The 21,237-nt window shown below is 39.5% G+C and overlaps 1 protein-coding gene across 1 annotated transcript in view; it reads right to left on the bottom strand.

Annotated features, from left to right (window-relative positions):
* Nucleotides 1–19,844, bottom strand: part of pdlim5a (PDZ and LIM domain 5a) — a 60,233-nt gene extending 40,389 nt beyond the window's left edge. The window contains exons 1-3 of the mRNA XM_083912349.1: nt 19,735–19,844; nt 19,008–19,271; nt 5,943–6,094 (exon numbers count right to left, since the gene is read on the bottom strand). Coding sequence (XP_083768475.1) covers nt 5,943–6,094; nt 19,008–19,106 — 251 coding nt within the window. The 5' untranslated portion in view covers nt 19,107–19,271; nt 19,735–19,844. The remainder of the gene's footprint in view (nt 1–5,942; nt 6,095–19,007; nt 19,272–19,734) is intronic.
* Between the last annotated feature and the right edge of the window lie 1,393 nt (nt 19,845–21,237).

Raw genomic sequence — 21,237 nt, 5'->3', positions numbered from 1 at the left:
ACTGCACTTCTTTGCGTGATCGCTTATTTATTAAAATTTTGCATTAATTTGCAGCATTCTGTGATGTGCCTACATCTATATGGATGAGTGCATCAGGTGTTTGTTTGTACCTTTTAACTTCTTAAAACACATCAAGATCTTGAAACTGTGCCATCACTGATGAAAAACGCTCAAACACACACATGCCAACATTAAATTGTCAAATGAAAAAAACAACATTACTGTTGGGAATAAAGCATTAACCAGACACTGGCAGCTGAAGTGCATTACAGTGAAATACAAAGGTGGTTTTGTTGAGGGACAGGATGATTGGTTGAAATCGAACAGATTAATACTTTGGTGTGCCTCTAAGGAGAATACTGACATTATTGAGCCTAATTAAAGTGTTGAAAAGCTGTGATTGCACTATACTAGTGGGACTATTTAATGACAAAGCATGGAGGAAACTTCCTTCTGTTTTTAATTCCTTAGCAACTTTTAAAATGTTCAGCCCAGCTCCGTTGTCCTTAAATTTCCGTTCTGATCCTATTTTCCCATTTCATCTCCAATGTCAGCTTCTCATTCGTCGGGTCTTTGACCCTCTTTCTCACTTCCTTCTTCCTTGTAAACCTTCTTTCTGCTAATCTTTCACCATCTTTTCATCTACACTCTCAGCTGTACCATTTCAGTTTCACTGCCCATAGCCCTTCGTTCATCTAACCTCTTCCTGCTCCCCTCTCTCCCTAACAAACTCCTACTTGTAATGCATATTTTTGCATTCATATAATACAAATCTGTTTTAACAGTTGTGTTTTGATGCGAATATAATGCATTTGGTTGCATAATTTTTCCACCCTACTTTAGATTAAACCACACCCATTTCTGTATGATGCAAGCCTCAGTAGCTGCATTTCCACAGAAACCGTACTCAGGTGGGGAATATGACAATCTAAAGAAGCTTGGGAAATGGTGATATTGGGCACTGAATTTGATGATTTTACTGTTTCAGACCACAAATAAAACAAGAATTAGCTAGGTAGCCCACCCTCCGCCCACACTCCCCATTGCTAGCAGACTACTTTGCTGTGAGGGGAGTGGACGGTGGACGTGAGCTCTAGAGACGGACAATCAGTTAATGTCTGTAGCAACTTGAATTCAGCCAGTCCGTACCCCAGAGCCAGTGCTAGGTTTTCTATCCATGACCACTTAGGGACTCAGAGGTGCAGGTGTTGTAGAAAATTGGCACATTTTATTATGCATGTTCCGAAACAACATTTCGCAAAGTTGCAGATGCTGATCAATAAAGTTTCTTTATTTTGTTGATAAAAAACGAATTTGCTGTTGCATGTTAGTAAATCTTGTTTTCAATCTGGTCTGGCTGCCTAGAAAGACTGAACAGGAATGTACTAAAACCTTACCGACCTGTCTTTTGACAGTCGATTTGTGTGTTCCGATGGTGTGTGTTATGAACACATGTGCTCCACATGTGTCAAATTCTCCTTCACAGAAAAACAGTCTGTCTAGCTAACAAGATATTAGTTGTTTTTATAGGTCTCATCAAATGGAATTGAGTTTGAAGAGACAAATGGATAACTGTTTAATCTCCAAACTCGACTGCATTTTTCCCCTATTTGTGCATAGGTAATCATGATAAAACTTTATGGATATCTATGAACCTAAACATGGAGCAGTGATGTTTTAATGTATGCATTGTGCTATCGAGCAGGGCAATCCATGGTTTACAGAAACTGTGGGGTGCCCAGTAGCTCACCTGGTAGAGCGGGTACCCCATAGAGGCTAATTCCTCTATGGGGCAATTGCACAATATCGCCATCGACACCATGCTGACCGCAAGAAGCATTAAACAACTTTTAGCAGGAGAGCTGCACGCACACACACACACACACACACACACACACACACACACACACACACACACACACACACACACACACACACACACACACACACACACACGGAAGCTGTGAAGGCTTCAGAGGTCATGAAGCAAAAGTTAGTGCTTTGAGAGCTATTTAAAAAAAAAACAATACAGAGTGCATTCCTAGACAGAAGAAAAACTGATTGAAAGATTGTAATGTCAAGTAAAACATCAAACACTTCTGATCGGTAACCAATCATGTCATGTCATGAGTATTTAGTCTCTTACTGCGATTCCAGTTATGCAGAAAATGTATGTATTTTAATCCGATAGAAAACACCTTCATTTTTTATTTATCTACATCATATATATTTAACCAAGAGTTTATTGCTTACTGTTTATTGTTTTGTTTTTTATATACTTTTTGTATTTATTTAGCTAAGAGTTCATTAGTTATCCTATACTGTATTTTTTTTTATACCTCCCTTGCGTTTTTGTAAGCTGCTGGAGTCATCCCAAAGGGATCAATAAAGAGAAGTCTAAGTCTAAGTCTAAGTTCAATACAACTTATTGTGATACTGATTATACAGATGTTTTAAAGCCTACAGAATCTCACTATATCACAGTGTGATAAAGCGACAAACATACAGCCGTGTTGCTGAGATGTGGGAGTGAAAGATGCAAAACTCATGGACAATGTGTCAGTTTTCTGATGAAAACTATTAAACTTCTAAGTATTTTTGTAAACTCTGCAAGATAACAAAACAAATAAGAAAAGAATAAAAGATGAACAATTCCTGGATGAAAGAGTCTGATAAAAAAGACTTTGATGTATATTCTTTTCAAGTACAAAACGGTAAAACTGGTTGATAGGGTGACTGCCAAAACCTACATCAAGGCTTTGTAAAATGAGTCACACAAAATCAAACACATCTTTAATTTGCTACTCAGCGATTTTCTTAAATTCTATTTTTTTTAAATAATGACAGATCTCTTGTGGCTTATTTCAACTTTGAAGCCTGCCTTGACAATGGATAGATCAGTTAAAATGACTGATCTGGGCTGAATGAATGAATTACAGGTGTCAAAACATCATCATTGTATGTTTTTCAGTGTAGAAATAAGAAAGTTTCACACACAGCTAAAGGGATGTTGACCTTATCTGGGTTTACTTTTCAAGTAGTAAATCTTAGTTAATCGTATCCAGGATAATTTGCCCCTCCTTACATCTGCATTGCCATCCTTAAAAATGACGTTAACCTGGACAACTTCAGCTTTGTATCAGTTTAAATTCTTCTTGTATAATATAATATAATTATTTTCCTTGTCTCGTCCTTGTCCACACATCTGCTGTCCATCTCTTCTCCCCATCACTTGTTTATTTGGAAAAGGAATAACAACCTGTCTCCTTTGAAAATACACACATACAGACGCCACATGCATTGTTAACATTTGTCTGTATCTTCTCGCTGCTATCATTCCTGTTGCCATCTGACCCAGTGACAAACCCAATCAAAATGTGCAGGCAGAAAGGAAAAAATAAAAGGAGAAGCTAGCAACGATTGGCTCTTTCCATTACGCATGTAAACCCATTAAATTCCAGATGTTGACCTAGGCATGACACTCTTTGAATATACAGTATGTCTAACTCACAGTGCCAATGAGAGCTATGCAACAACCATTATTCCTTATTGTAAATGGATTCTGGAGAAGACTCAGGGATTACTGTCAATCTTTTGGACCGTAAAGTATCCCAATAAGGCAGAAGCCAGCTGTCCCCAAAGAAGCTGCCTGGTCACACAGCCTTCATAATACAGTACGGTCACTTAATGAAACAAGCCATCCCATGTGTTTCCAATAGGACGAAAATCAACCCTTGAAGGACTGATGTCTGCTACAGACACAGAGCGAAGCAGAACAGCTAATCCTTTAACTGGTTCACCAAACAAGCGCATCCTCACATGAGATTCGTTCGGTTACACTGGCACTTGGCAGCTCTTTTGGCGCCCCAATGAGGTAATTGGAAACAAAAGTTTATGACACTTATGTTGCTCTGGTCGTCACAGCAGTTGAAAAACACTGACAATGAAAATATTAACAAGAGTTAAAGGAACAGTTTGACAATTAGGAAAAAAACACCTATCCACTTTATTGTTAAACGTTAGATGACAAAATGCCAAACACTCACACACCTACCTGCAGTTCTGAAGCTCACTAAATCCTATGTTGTATCACCGGTTGTGGTTTTACGTGATGATATATACTGGTCAATTTTTGACAGTCAATTTTATTTTAACCTTTGGACAGAGCCAGGCTTGATGATTCCCCGTTTCCAGCATGTATGCTAAACTAATCTAATCTAACCATCTCCTGGCTGAGGCTTCATATTAAACAGACAGAAGAATGGGTTCAATCCTCTGATCTAATTCTTGCCAAAGAAGCAAATAAGCAAATTTTCCAAACCGTCAAGCTATTCCTTTAAAAAAAGATATATGGTGTGTCAGCCATAATAATAAATCATATGTTTGGCAGGTTTTAGTTACGTGAGAAGTCTTGCAAAGCACCAAGATCACATCAACCCCTTTCACGATATGCCAAATGTTAGATGAAGCACAAAAATGTTGAATCTATTAGTCTTGTCATCCATATCTTTGAGGGAGACAAACTATATAAGTAGATACATGTGTGGTAGTATTGTTCTACTATACAAATTATTAGCCAAAATACACTTTCCCTTATCTGTTAATAATTAAATAAAACTCAATCAGTAAGAAACCTTTTGTGATGTTTTATCGATATGTTGAGACAGGCTGTACTGTACTGTGTATATCTTCCACACTGTTGTCAGCAAAACTTGATTAGAGTGAAAACCTTGGTCATACATCAGAGCATGAACTTCCACCCCAACAGGTAAATCATCCATTGATGACCTATAGCTAAGTGTTATTAATCTAAGACCTGCTTCAGTCATCATAAAAAAAGAGTTTGACCATGGGTCTCTCTTTCACAGGAACCTGCACAGTGACCTTGAGTTACAATAAGCACTGCACTATTACAGTATGTGTTCTCTGCCACTCTACTAAACATCTTCAGTCTGTCATCATTTGGACACAAATTAGAGGACATGCCCACTCAGCCTCAAATGAGGAGAGGGGTGAAAGATTGATGAGGATCTGTCGAGAGAGTGTGAAAAACAGAGAGATACGGACAAGCAAAACATTTTCTGTGTGGTGTTCATCTGTGAAAGGAAAATTTATTTCTTCAGTCAGTTCTGATTTCATGTAGAGCTAAATCACTTAATGTCACCTATAGTCTACTTTATCACCATTCTTTCATGGTCTCATATCCAAAGAGGACAAGGGAAGGAGCCTTGAACATCTCACAGTGTTTAAATGAAAACACACGCATGCCTATAGGTGCTGCCAAAGAACCAGACAATTCAAACCACATGAGAGCCAATATAAAGCCACAGACACACACATACACGCACATAAACACACACTGCAACAGAACTTCTTGTGATAAATCAGCTCTACTATACAACAGGATTCCCCAAAACAGCGAGGAATATAGGCCTTGGGAAGAAGGGGGTGGTCCACATGTGTGATGCTCTCGCTGTGATTTCAGTTCTTCCACTTTGCTTCAGGGAATGGGAGATCAGGCAGAACTAATGGTGTTGCTGCATGTTAGATCTATAAGATTAACTCCTACAACAACAGTGAACATCTGCCTGCATGCAGGATGTCTGGGGTTCAAAGGGGAAGCATGGACTTTAAATCTAATACCGAGATTGTTTTTTTGGGGAACTTTTGAAAGGGAATGTATGAATCCTGTGTTGTCTTGTAGATGAATGGCTTCCCACTCACACTCAAACGCTAAATCACTGGAAAGTGAAGTGGCTTGGTTTTGGGTTTTATAACTACTATTACCACGCGTGCACACACACACACACACACACACACACACACACACACACACACACACACACACACACACACACACATATACACACACACACACACACACACACACACCTTACACACACACCTTACACACACAGAGAGAGTTTTAGCTCATGGCTTACTTCTGCAGGCTGAGGCTGAGGTTGCCAGTGCAGCTCTTGATCTTGTTCTGGGCCTCCAGGTGGTTCATGCCCTCTGTGGCGATGCCGTCAATAGACAGAACCATGTCTCCAATACCAATGCCACCTTTAGCCGCCTTCCCACTATCTGTCAGCTGCATAGACAGAAAAAAACATGTTTAATAGATCTACATAACCGACAGCATCACAGTCAGGATTACTAAGCAGGACAGTGTAAAGTGGAAGTAGTGGAAGTACATTATCACTCATTATCACTCTATCACAAGATGTATAGATCCGTTCCATTACAGAAGTATTTAGGCAAAGCTAATGAAAGATCTAGTCCTCTCCCACATGATGGTGGGTCTACTCTGCATTCACTGATGCCAGTCTTTGAGTTACCTTTTTTTCTTCTTTATGACCTGCTGTCATACTGGGCTAATAGAGAAAAGTTCCTTAACCACAGCATGTGAGAAAAAAAAGATCACTAAGCAGCAATAATGCAGTCCTTGTGACCAAATTATCCATTAATGTATGTAACCATTTCTTATTGGCAGGTTGTTGAATGAAAATCGACACTACAATATTTTCTTTTTAAATCAACATACATGTGTTAAAAATGTGTCAGAAAGCTAAGTGGACACAAATGCTTGGTTGAGTGAACAATGGACATTTAAACAGATCACAAAGGATTCAGTAATAATAAGTAGATATAGCAAAATACTGCCCTCTAAATGTCAAGATAGTAGCATATGGAAGTTAACATTGTGTGTAGTGTAACTAAAGTGTTGGGGTTTTGCCATGTCTGCTTCTATGAGCAAAAAAGAGAGGCTTATCTCATCACACTTGTCCCAGTAAAAAGCAATTATGTCATTATACTGCATGTTAAATGCAGTTAAAAAGGTGACAAATAGCTAATGAGATGAGACGCTAACAATGTAGACACATTCCAGTTTTATTACCTTTGAGGAAAAATCAATTGCAAGCAAGACATATGCATACCTGCCACTTGTCTCTGGGTTTCAGTGTACCCCAAGCGTTTTGAGGTATGGTTCAAATATCTGCATCCAAACAAAGTTTAATTGCTGCACTTCCACTCTGGGGGAAGCTGGTTAATTTGAAACAGATTCAAGCCACACTAAGGAACTCATGTTCAACAGAAGGGCTGGTATTTAAACCTGCTGTTCATGGCTTTCACATGCACAAATGCCGTACTGTATCAATTCTGTTCTTGACAGTAATGTTAATTTATAATTATAACCATGCTGGGGGAACAACTGTAACATTTTCCACATCCATAACTGTTGTTGTGGTCCATCTATTTGTGAGCAATGACGAACAGATTTTGTATTGAAGAACAGAACAGCGAGGCAACTAACCACTTAAGAGGCACACAAGTGAGCCATCCCTAAATAAAATCTAATTAGATTTAAAGTTCTACTCCATAAGAGCAGAGAAATGTTGTTTCAAGCGGCCCCTTTGGCAGTAAGATGTAATTGCAGGCGAGCCTGTTCTTTCAGAGCCCTCCATCTTGTCACGTTCATGGTCACTGTGTGTGTTGACTGTTTGTTTTTATTTTAAATGTTTTGCTCTTTTGTAAACTTTATTGAAGCACATTCTCCTACTACACCTCTCTACCTCCGGTCCATCCCCTATATGATACAAGTGAACGCAGCATAATTGTTAGTGATGATCTGGGTCGACAGACTAACCGCTGTCAGCAGCGTCACTAAAATTGCGGCTTATTAACATCTAGCCTGCGAATGTCACCACAGATATTGGCATACTCCCCTATAGTGACATGTGTAAGTCTAGCGAGCATTCTCTAACAAAACCCCTTCAGGTTGGAAAAAAATGAGAAATCAGTGTATTTCATTGTCAGTTCAGTACCATGGAAACAACCCGAAGAAGTTTCTGGGGAGAACAGTAGATATCTTAGGGGTCTATTGCATTAGTATTATCATTAATATCGCCTTTAACTTACAGCCACCTGCAGACAGGGCAATACATTGTGGAAGCATGACGTGTAAACCGAGTCGTTCTTATCAGTAGGCTGAGGGAGGACTGTGACAAATTTGGAAATGTGCGTAGGATGTTACACACTGTATCTCTTGTATTTTCCCATGATGCAAAAGCACTCAGTGTGAAGATTTAATTACAGCAAATGTCTCTCATTCTGTAACAATTATTGATATATTGATTTTTTTAATAATTTGTTTTTTTTTGTGTGTGTGTGTGTGTGTGTGTGTGTGTGTGTGTGTGTGTGTGTGTGTGTGTGTGTGTGTGTGTGATTAGAGAACAAAAAGACATTGCAGCTGTAATTCTGACCATTATTGGTCACACAGAAGGTACAAGTGTGTCCAAAGGAGAGTGAGGTCATTTGTTTCTTTTGACACGGTGAAAAAAGACCACACAGACCACTTCACTGAACACACACATGCACACAGACCACTTTTGCGGTTGTTTTATCCATGGAGTGGCTCTTATTCTTACCCAACATAGTATCACATCAATTGCAGCTATTGAATTTGGAGCTTTAACCAGAAAATCTGTTTGTGCTGAATGAGAAACGACAGTCGAGGATAAGAAAGTGTAATGTAGGTTTAGTCATCTTTGGTGTGTTACATCCCCCTCTGTGTCTGTTTCCTCTGCCTCTATCTTTGTCCCTCACACACACAACACACACACACACACACACACACACACACACACACACACACACACACACACACACACACACACACACACACACACACACACACACACACACACACACACACACACACACACACACACACACACACACACACACACACACACACACCATAGACAGACAGATACAGGCAGGGCTAATAAAAGAGGCTCTGCACCCGGATTAGTGTTAAGGCTCTGCAGCCCTAACCTTTTATAGTCATATTAGCCCAACACACGCAACATCACTCACCACCACTGACAACCACAGAGGGTAGGAAGAAGAGAGTAATGAGGGGTCGACTTGACAGTGATTAGAAGTGTGTAGATGGAAAGGAAGGAGGAAGAGAGGCGAAACAATTGCTATTGCTAAGTCTGTGGGCTCTTTCTTCCGTGAGCATTTTGACTTGTTTCAATGGGTGCGTTCAGGCTAACCACTCTGGCACTGTGATGGACCAAATTCTCACCACAAAAAGTTCAATTATATGTTGTCCTCCAATTGGTGCTCTGTTCCTACCCCCTCACACAAAACCACTACCTCTCTCTTTCTCCACATTCATACAGAAACACTCACCATGACACTGCTTCTCTCCTTCTAACCTGCATCTACAGTATACAAGAGTTCAGGTGATTTGAAGCTATTGACCAAACAACAGACAGACAAAAACCTTTTTAAGTATTTCATTCGTATGTCTTCAATCCAAGTACGTCTAAAGAAATTGTTTGTGCTGGCAGGAAACCTGTTTCCAAAAGCAAAGATTTGTTTTCAATCACTATGATTAAATAGATTTCAAGTAGTCTCAATTTTCATATCGAGCGAGTGCAATACATCATTGAGAAAATCAGAAACAGGAATCTAAAAAAACTGTCTATGCAACAAGCCAAGCACTTCAAGTTTCCCAGGGTGTTTGATTTATGGCTCTGTTGCTTTGACCATGACAGAAAACAGTTTAAGGACTAAGAACCTATCCACTGGAGAGGGTAATACCGCACATGTACTGTACAAACAACATTCACGCTGTTTTATCAGGCACACTCTCTGACAGCAGCTAAGCTCAGCTGTAAATATGCAGGAACATCGGTTTCATACAACACTTGACCGTGACTTATATTAATAACCATCCAATGAGCCACCAATACAAACATCCAAGCAGTGAGACAACAGTATAACACATGAGAAAAGTGAATTAACAATTTGGGAATTCTTCATTGTGAAAAAGAACAGAGACTCTCCTTCACCTCAGTTCTGTCAGTCTTGGACTTGTTAATCTAACAATGTGAATTTACACTGCTAGCTAAAGTAACCATAGAAACCTGCATTGAAATCATTGTCATAAAATGTACGAATGGACACAAAAAGCCCGCTGTAAAGCTCTCAAAAAGATTTTTCTGTAGCAACAATGGATAAAATGCCTGCATGTGTAAAAGTCCCCAGCCTTATTATATATTCATGCACAAGTGAAAGCGTCAATATTCGTGTCAACACTTGCTCAAAAGAATGAGAAAAACACATGCAGCGTGTCAAAGCCTTCACAGATGAACTTACCATTATGCTTCCAGCAACTTCAGTTTTCAACACATATGCTGTCTGGTTTAAGTGCTCTGAAAAAGTAAACTGGCTCCAACATATAGCAATTAAAGGCTAGCTGAAGTGCTGAAACATTGTCTGGTTTAAACATACACTGACCAGTTTGAGTGCTTTGAACAATGTCTGCTTTCAGCACAAGGAGTGATAGAGATGACAGGCAGATGGTTCATATCACACTAAGATTGAAACGCTGAGAGCAGGAGACACGAATACCCGGACTGTTCCTCGTAACTCAAACCTCCACAAAAGCAGCTTTCATATGCCAGCCATCAGAAATATTTATATCACTCAGGCTAGACATCCAGACAGATCGTTTAATGTGATCCTACATGACTAGAAATGTTTCATTATTGTGCATTTAAATTTCATGATGGAACAGAAAATTGTATTGTATGTATTTTTTAACACCATGTTTCATCACCGTAAACATTACTGTTTATTGGTCAGCTTCTCATTTATAACTAGAGTATGGATATTAAAATTAAATGTGTGCAGGAAAATAGCATGACCACTTCGGTGCTCTGATCTCTTAGCAGCAATATAAACATCAAAGTAACAAAAAGAATATATGAAGAAGCAAAGAAAGAAGTTTGAAAAGTATGAGACAGAGTGGAAGAAGTGTGAGGTTTATAAAGGAGGTACATCGACACATATGAAAAACATTTAGAAGAGAGAAAGGGCAAGATTAGGAAAGCGCAGGCTATATGGATGCTGGAGCAGCCATCACCTCGACCTATTGTATAATCAGTAAAAAACACTTTTTCAGCTGTAATAACAAGTCTTATGCTGGCTGAAAAGTCGTCAGGTTTATTTAAAGTGATGATCAGATTAAAGAATCTGAATCTGCATTAATGATGAATTGAAACTGATAGCACGCCTTATTGCTGGCTGCACATATATCAGCACAAAAACCTGTGTTTCTTAAACTATTTACAGTCCATACCTGTCATACTTTTAATCTCCAGCAATGCCTGAACTCTTTTTTTCCCACAAACATCACTTTGTTTGGGAACCAATGCCATACATACAATGATATAAAGCAGAGAATAAATAAAACAATACAGTAGAGACTTCCAGTAGAGATCTAGAGAAGTGGCAGCGCTCCAGCTGGGAATTAGAATCAATATATTGTCATACAGCATTTTTTTAAAGGGCCTGAGCCCAAGTGGATCTCTTTAAATGATTGAACATTCCTGTAACAGCACATGCATGGTGTGTGTTTGCACATGTACCCATGCATGCACACCCCTATACTGGCTCACACACGGAAGCATTCTAAATCTAATGAAAGCATCTGAAAATAACTGTTTCTAACCCTACAGCTGTGTGTGTGTGTGTGTGTGTGTGTGCATGTGCCGTTGTCTTATAACCACTTGCCTGACTTGTAAAAGGCTATATGCTCACTTGAGCTACAGCTGCCAAATGGACTTGTACTTGTATAGCGCCTTTCTAGTCTTCTGACTACTCAAGGTGCTTTCACAGTGTTTGTCACATTCACCCATTCACCCATTCACACAGATATTCACGCTGATGGCAGTGGACAACTACAGACCATCTGATCTAACCATTCACACCACATTTACACACCCACGCACAGCACAGGGAGCAATTTGGGGTTCAGTGTCTTGCCCAAGGACACTTCGACATGTGGACCGGGGGAGGCGGGGATCAAACCGCTAATCTTTCAAATAGAGGACGACCCACTCCACCACTGAGCCAGAGTCGCCCTCACGACAAAAACGCATCGTCCACATTAAGCATAAAGCTTTGCACACAAGAGTGAAAATCTGGCCAAGAGATCTGACATGCTTACTAGAAACCTCCCCATTCAATCATAATCCACCTCCAGCATTATTTAGATTGAGCTACTTTCTCCTGATATTCTTTCCACCCGCTGATATGGGTTTTCAAAGTAAGTGTTTCACTAAAAACAATAAATATAATATCCATCCGAGTGCTGCAATGTCATCATAGTGTGTCACTTCTTAATCCCAAGACAACACAAATATGCACTAAACCTGAAGCTGAGAGCAAATGCTTAAAATGTGCCCTACCTGTGGATTTTTCTTGTAAACACATCTTCAGTGTTACTCCCTTTGTCTGTATCCCATCTGTGAGGTCTAACAAAGGCAATGAATGCATTTCCTTTCTCATAAAACATTTGCAGACGTTTGCGACCTGCCTTATTTGGTTTACATCCATGTTTACTTGCTAGCAGTCTTCTTCCCTACTTTTGTTGGGATGTTGCTGCATTTCTTGGTACTCTCCTACCACCTGCAGATCACTGGAATTGTATGACACAATTGGTGGAAATGTGTTTAGTGTCATCCATGGGTGTCAGAAGCATTGGAAATGTGGGTAAGACAATGTAATTTATATAAGCATTGCATGCCACTGGAGTATTAATGCTATCAGTGCTGCAGCTACCTGTAGCAAGATTTTGCATGGTACTGGCATCGACGTGGTAGTAGCGTTATGTTTAAATAATAATGAAATGAAATAATAGGATGTAGTGACAAAGTAACATGTTTAACAGAGGGCTATAATGTAAAACTACACATAGGACCAGTATCAACAAATCCACATGACATTATTCTGTTGCAAAAACTAACTGCACTGTGGTAAACTAGAGAATGAACAAGCCAGCATTCACAGCCAGACTCAATGATGTGATTGTCGTGGTGCTGGGGGACTAAGCATTGGCAGGGCTGGAACACACATTCAGGAATACAGCCATATTAACACAAGACTGGATTGTTCTTATTCCATATGAACGCACACAGTGTGCGTCATCAGTGGCACAAACTTAGAGAGGCTGCAATTAATCCAATATGGTGGTTTCAAACTGCAGGTTATAACATTTTTTAAATTTGTTTATAATATGTTCTAATTTGAATGTAATAGTCAACATCTGAAAAAAGAAATTTGGCCCCAAACATTTCATGAGTTAGAATAACAATTAATTGCCTGTATTCTGAATAAATGATGTTGCTTTGAATCAAGCTGTATGCTTTTACTCAAGCTGTAGCTCAGAGGGTGAGCAGTTCATCTAGGAATGAAAACTGCTTCAATGTTTAATAAGGCATGAGTATCATGGGGTTTAAGTAAGTCTTTTCTCAGACAGAAATATATCAGATCAGCTAATGGTACAAATACTCATATTTTCAGCTTGGTATATAAACAGGCAACTAACCCTTTGCACCCTAAGTTATGGACAGCTTCTGTCAACAACAGTACACTGAAATTCTCAAGCCTAAACCATTAACAAACTATATTATGTAAATGTTAGTATAAGCTTATTGAAATTCACTCTGGTTTAAATATTGCAATCACCAGTTTTGTCTTTAATACTGCCAATAGGCATGAGACTTTGGGGTCTAGAGTCCAAAGAAAGCATCAAGAGCAAATACTTAAAAGCCAAAGAGGAAAAAGGATAACTAAAGCTGTTTTGCTTCTAACCAAAACCCTTTAAAGTTTTTGCCGTTGATATTATTATGAATAAACATGACACCAGTCAAAAGGCCAGTATCCTGAGAGGAAGGCAGAGGAAGGCAGCTACTGTGGAAAATACATTATAGCCTTATAAAACAATAGGTTATTCAAGTCTCTTCATTGTGCAGTGTATGTTATGACTTGGCTGTGCTTGTCTGCCAGGGTTATAAAAGTTTTCTGGCTTCTAATAATTCTGTTCATTCCACTTACACTAAATCAGCCTCCTTCAAAAACATCTTTTTGAGGATTATTCTTTCAGTGTATTTTACATTTTATTATTCTACTGTATATGTCCTTCAATTGACCCCTTGAAATGTTTCAATAGTGTAAGATATGTCAAGTGTGACCTCGTATGAAAACTTTATAAGGTTTTCGGCAGTTGCATGTATTTACGGTGTGATTTTCATTTCAGCATGGTTCCTGTACTGGCATTTGTTACACTGCTTTTTACAATAGATTAGTCAGCCCATTACCGGTGAAGACAGAAATGTCTTTGCAAGGTCACGAGTAGGAAGAGAGATCTGTCAACATGTGATATGGAGGTATAAGCATGTATTCATAAAGTAATCCCTCTCTTGTTTCTCATCTCATCACTGCTTTAATGTTGCAAACCAACCTTACAAATATGTTGTAAATAACTATTAACAATAGAAGATCTGTGACATCACAAAATAGCCACAATGACTGCGCGCCAAACCTTGAAATGCAACATCAAATCTCACACATGTTAAGAAATGTAATATTAATTCTCTCCCTGCGAGTCCAGGCTATTACATTGTCCAAATACAACAACTCTGCACCAACAAGCACACACACATCGGCACTGACAAAATGATTTGTGTGAGAGGAAATGATACGTTGTTTATTCTGGCTCTTGAACTGTTTCTCTAAGATAGATAGATACTCAGTCAAAGTATGGGACTTGTTTGATTAAGACCAGTTTAAGTACTATTACACATCGCAGGTTTGAGACGTGGACAGTGATGCAATGTGAATGCAAGAGCAAAGTACTGTAAGAGGGTTCTAGAGAGGCAGAGAGAAAAGACAGAGACTATGTTAAGAATTAAACAGTCTTTGAAATAGCCCCATCATCACCATGGTCAGTTTTTATAATCGCCTGCTGAAGCGTCTCTGGGGAGGCAGGAGGCGGCCATCGCTGATACTGTTCCAGGAACTGCATTCTTCCATGAAAAAGTTTTAATATAGATTAGCTGTCCAGTCATCTTGCTGTAGTCCCAGCGCAAACTCAAACTTTATTGTGTGTGATTAACAATTCCTCAAAACCAGTTTTTAATCTTAACAGATATTTCTTTATAAAGCTCTAGAGGAAGGATTAATCCAGTAATGAGATAGAGATGCATTGTCACGGACAAAGCGTAAAACAGAATGCTAGGAAATTCAAATTCTCATGACATGTTTATATACAGATGGACATTAAACATCTAAAATGTATTACTGTTATCTACATAAGAAAAATAAATGGATTCCCAACCTTAGTCTAAAAAACCTATCTTGGCATAATGTTGCAGTTTGCACTTGGACTCTCTGAAATACACTAGATGCACTCTGGTCAATATTCAGCCTAGACTGGATCTCTAAAAGCAGGGCACAGATCAGAGACGTTTGCCTCATAAGTGGGTGTGGTCATGGAGAGCTGACCTGTAGAATGATGCATCTATTTTCAGATGCTAAATGCACATGTTCCCCTGGGCTGCCTTCCCTTAAATTATTTTAGCAGTGAATCCTGTAAGTGGGCTGCCCTCAGAAAGGTTTAAATATTGATGCACTGTGTTGTATATTTAACTCAGGGTAGAAGGCAGCTATTTTCTGCCTCTACACATGAGGGGCCTTGTTCTTGAAAACCCTTTGATCTGTAAAACAAGTAAATGGATTTCACAATAAATTGTTTTAATGAGGACTAATGGTAACTAGAGTGCTGCAGGCTATTTCTACAAAATCCTTTTTAGCAGCATATCCATTAAATGGTTACTTCACTAAAAGTCACAATATTAGTTTTTACACTTCCATTTTAAACCACCTATCACCCACTTGTCCCTGAGCAAGACCCTTACCTATTTTCTTATTGTCTTACTTGCGTTACAATGTTTAACTGTATATATAATTATTTGGAAAACCCTGCTTAACAACATGTAGGATATGTTCAAGGTGCTGCAGGCAATCCAGCTCTCTCTCATTGCCTGCTTTTGTTCAAATCCTTTCCTTTCTTCTCTAAATATCTCCTTTTATGGACTATGTCAAACTGGGTTGTCGTGGTAAAATGTTTCATTGGCTCTTTGAGAAGCAGCACCGCCAATCGTGGCCTGTGATAAAACTTTTTCTACACCATAAAAAAAGACAAAGAAAAGAAGTGGTGAGAAAAACAGCAATTACCGGGCAGATAACTCTGGACGTACACTTGTGGTTACATCTACTCGACCCTATGATGCAATACCGGTACAATGTGATAATACCGTGGCTATGACTTGTGCTGTCAACGAAACACACAGTATATCCACATACGTATGAAGCTTAGCAACAGCAGCTGTGAGGGTAAGTGTGGTTTGGCAGTAGTGCTGGGGCATTCTCTAACAACCCCTTCTTAGAACCAACTCTATGGTTGGACTGGCAGAGACCAATGTGTCTGAAACACACAACAGAGACACACAGTGTATATGGGCGTATGTGTGTATGTGTCAGTGATCAGCGCTGCCTTATCACAGTAAAATGGATTTAATAGGTCGGGTAAGATTAGGGTTAGGTTTGATTCTTGTATATAGTCTGAAAAACGTATTGTTTGTGAGGATGAGTCATATCTAACGTAAGCTCGAATGGTGAATCGAGAGGTACGCAGAGAGAGAAATAGCAAAGTATGAGGGGATGAGGGTATGGTGAGAATGAGGGGAGCAGAGAGGGAGACCAGATAGATGACCTGTTGACGGACATCATATGTTTGCATCACATAGACTGGCTATCATCGACCCCTGGTCTGTGTATACGATATTCACATTCATTCCTATGCATATCAATATCACCTTACATCCAGTCACATGTTCATGCTCTCTGCCTCTCCCTGCCATAATCTAACCCGTGCTAATCCACATTTCTCTCCTTTTCCAAATTAAAACAATGCCCCCCCCCTTCCCCCCCTTCACTCAGTTCACGTCTCCCCTTATCAGATGTACTGTTCTTCTGTTTAACAAATATTAAAACTATTTTTGGGGGGCAGGGAAAGAAGTGTTGAGCTTTAAGAAACTGCCAAATAATACAATTGGCCTTTATTTTACAAAGACTCAATCACATCCCATTTTGAGGTTTTTACATTCAAAACAAGATGATGAGCTGGGACTAAGGCTGAGCGATTATTGGATATTATTGTTTATCCTCTTTCAATGGAATGGTATCATGATGAAATCATATATCAAGATATCGCGATACAAAATCATGTCGTCTCAACTGATCATTAATCATAGAAGATTTTGGCTGTATCACCCAGCTACTGTTGAAACGTAAATAAGGTATTCAAAATTGAAAGGATACAATTTGGTTAGGTGATGATTGTGGTCATTTGAACAGTTTTTGTTTGTTGATAAACAATTAAATGACCAGTAACAGAGATTGTTTTGTAGGGTTGTTGTTTAATTTTTGAATTGTTGAAAAAAATCATTGACTGGTGACTGAATTTTTAGACGTGACCTGACCTGACCCTAATCTGGAATTACCCATAAATATGATAGCATACTCATAAGTCATATTATCAATTTATGGTGCACTTTATGGTCTTAAGAAGACCTAACAAACATTACCTATATCAGCACCCAAAACTGCACCAGCTCGTACTAACACTCCTGCCAGCGTCTTGAAACCTCAAACCATATAACTGTCATTGTGATACTGCAGTTAAGGTCAGAGTGGCCTGCTCAGACAGTTATATTGCAGTTACTGCCAACTTATCTGGGAAGAAGAAAACTTGACCAAATTCAACATCACAATAAATAGTCTTATTTTATCTGTTTTATCAGCATGATTTCTTTAGAATATATATTTTTTGTGATGCAGAATATTGTTCTCAAATTTCAGATGGTGTGTGGATGACAACATCAACATGTCAAAATTCATGATTGTGTATGAAGAGTTGCTGTTGTACAATTTTAGCTTATCTCTTTCTATTTTGTTGTTTTCTGTCTGTCTTTTTTTCTCTCAGTTACTCACATAACGTCTTCCATCATTTTGAGTCCATGCGCACACTTTCAGACACAAACAGGCACACATAAACACGCAATTGTGGTAAGAATTCACATGGCTTCAGTTAGTGGGAAAAGTATCACATCCAAAGTAATAAGACAAACATGGCAACCCAAAGCGGCCCCAAGGGGGATTGGCACAGGACCTGGCAAGCCATTCATCATCAGACTCATGTTGCCATGAGTCTGTGCACTGCCAGATCCACTGATTTGTGTGTGTGTGTGTGTGTGTGTGTGTGTGTGTGTGTGTGTGTGTGTGTGTGTGTGTGTGTGTGTGTGTGTGTGTGTGTGTGTGTGTGTGTGTGTGTGTGTGTGTGTGTGTGTGTTTGTGTGTGCGCCCGTGAGCGTGCACTGCATGTGTGGGTGCATGTATGCTTTACTGTATTTTGTGTGTGCCAGTGAAGCTGCAAGCAGAACGGAACAGAAGCTTGAGCAAAGGATTATCAGTTTCAGGATCATACTTCAGTTAAAGGGATAAAGGAAACATACTGTGTGAACTCTAATGTGTGAGTGAGCCGCAGACTGGGGGGGCAATAAGAGGCCATGTTAGGAGTAGACACTGAAATACACAGAAACCAAAGGACCATCAAGTTACTTGTACAAGCTGAGGAACTGAAGCCAAGTCTTGTGCGCCAGAACTTTGATTGCGGCACTTTTAATACAGACACTCAAATGTGAAGAGGAATGCAAAGAGAGCGAGAAAGGGTTTCCTCTGTCGTCGATACATGACATGATATGATTCAGTTGGGCTATCGCAAGTGTGGTGGTGAGGGGTTGAGTAAAGGAAACACTAGAAATGCAGTGAGGTGGTGAAAGATGGAGAGGAGGATGGGAGAGAGAGAGAGAGAGAGAGAAGAGGAAGGAAGGAAATCAGTTTACATCTTTTTAATCACTTATCAGCCATGTGGCACTGCTGGGATGCCATTAAGATGCACTGTGATGAATTTGTGTGGATATAAAACAGGAACATTTGCTTTTAATGCATGAAAGATAATACTTAAATTTGTGATGGAGTAGACCTATGATCATATGTTTGTGTATGTGTTTTAGTCTTACCCTGGAGATGGTGAGGGGCATGTTGAAGTCCTTCCCTCCCTGCAGCCTGAAGCCCCAGGGGGCCGGGCCTAAGAGAGTGACGCTGTAGTTTTTGCTCATGGTCTCCTTGGAGGACGTCAAATGCCTTTGGCGTTGATGTTTTTATAAAGTGGTGATGTTGAGGGCAGGGAAATATGTTGCAATGCAGATCAGGTGAGGTATCACTGGGTTTTGATGATAGGTAAGAATTTGGCTATGGCTCCCTTTAGGATGTTGCTCTAAGATCTAAGGGAAGATATGAAAGAAAAGCATACATTAGATTTGTTATCGTATGGTTATATAAGACAAATGAAGCAAGAAGAAAAATGCAGTGATGGATGATAAGAGAGGTCAAGAGGATAATGCAAGGGAAGGAAAGGGGAAGGGAAAAGGACAAATTGAACATGTATTATCAAAACAAACACTATTGTAACAACTTCTTTCTGTAAAGACACAAAAATGCATATATATACAACATGAATTTTCAGGGTAGAAATGTCCAATAATGATTAAAAATGTCATTATGTAAATGTCTGCACACTCATAAGCAGGTGAAAATATGAACACACACATGCAAATGATGAGTATGCTGCAGCAGTACAGTAGTAGTTCCCCAGCAAACACTCATAATTACACAGCTAACATTAATATAATTGCAGAACATTTCCTACTATTTAGTGCTATTATATTGTTAATGGAAAGGCTGTACCTTTTTAATGGAAATTCCAGAGAGAAAAAGAAATCCTTCACAGGCAGGTAGACAATGTAATCCCTAGTTTCCCTTTGACTATCCCCGTCCCAGTAAACACACTGAATGTGTGTGAGAGAGGTAGAGAGAGATGCAATGCTCTTATATAGCAGCTAATGACAGAGGGGAGGGGAAAAGGTGGAGGAGGGGAGAGAAGTAGAGGGAGGCGAGTGGAAGAACGGGTAGAGGTTAGATTGAGAGGAGAGAGGGAGGAGAAAGAGGAGGGGAATCACCCATGGGTGGAGTGAGTGGGACACAGGAGGAGAAATGAGGGAGATGATATGAAGGGGGAGATTACGGGATAGGAGGAGACAACAGGGGAAAAAATGAGGGGGAGAAAAAAAAGAGGGCATGAAGGGGGGGGGGGGGTTATGAAAAGAGTGTGGAAGCACTGCACACAGAAAATGACAAAGGGAGGGAGAGGAGTCATGGGAGAGGGAGAGAGGGGCAAAGGAGAGGGGACAGTTTATCTTTCATCCGGATATTTTGGGAACATTGACTCAGTGCTGCAGGCTGCGTCATTTAAGGTGGAACCAGCCGTAACCAGATCATGACCCAAGAACACATCCAAAAGGCTTTGATTGAAATGTCTCTCAAAGGTTACATTGGGGTGGTGGGGATTGGATATAAGCTCAGGATCACCTTGCTCCAACTCCTGTAACACATTTGTTTCACTGCTGCTGCAATGATGGCCCAACTAAAAAAATCAACGCAAGGATGAGATTTGTTTTCAATTGATGTCATACTGACTTATTGTAAAAAGTTAGATAACCATGTCTTTTTTTATTATAAACCAAGTTGAGGGTCTATATAGATACTGGGAAATTATCAAAACACACAATCCACTTGAAAAATGCACACAGCCCGTATTCAGAAACTGTGCCTTCTGATGATGTCCAGACTTCTGTACAGTTGTGATGTCACAACTATAATATATATATATATATATATATATTGGTAGAAAGTGCGGCTGCAGTGCTATTACAGTCATTGCCCGGCTGCATTGATGATGCAGAGATGCAGAAAGCGCAGAGATGCCATGAGCAAGGAGATGAGCAAGACCCAGAAAAAACTGACCAATCAGAGCAGACTGGGCTTTTTCATGAGGGGGACTTAAAGAGAAAGATGCTAAAACTGAGCATTTCAGATAGAGGGTGAATACAGGTATATTCAGAGAGACGTAGGAGAAAATGAGGTTTTTGAATAGTGTGTGTGGTTTTATCATTAAATTGACCTAATCTTCCAACTTTCTGTCCCATAGTTAACTTTTCATAAACTTATCAGCTTTAGTTGCTGAATATCATAAAGTAAATATACAATATTTTACCAAGAACCAATTGGTTAATTTTGATACAAACTTGTATGCAATCTAGTGCCTAAGTGCCGCACCATCATTTCCATCTTGCTTATTTAGTCAAGTTTCCTCATTATTTATGTCCCGACAGCTGACAATTCTTCTTCTGC

This window comes from Echiichthys vipera (genome assembly GCF_963691815.1).
Source record: "Echiichthys vipera genome assembly, chromosome: 4".
NCBI classification, from domain to species: domain Eukaryota; kingdom Metazoa; phylum Chordata; class Actinopteri; order Perciformes; family Trachinidae; genus Echiichthys; species Echiichthys vipera.
Note: the sequence above shows the minus strand (reverse complement) of the source record. Positions and strands in the feature narration are given on the sequence as shown.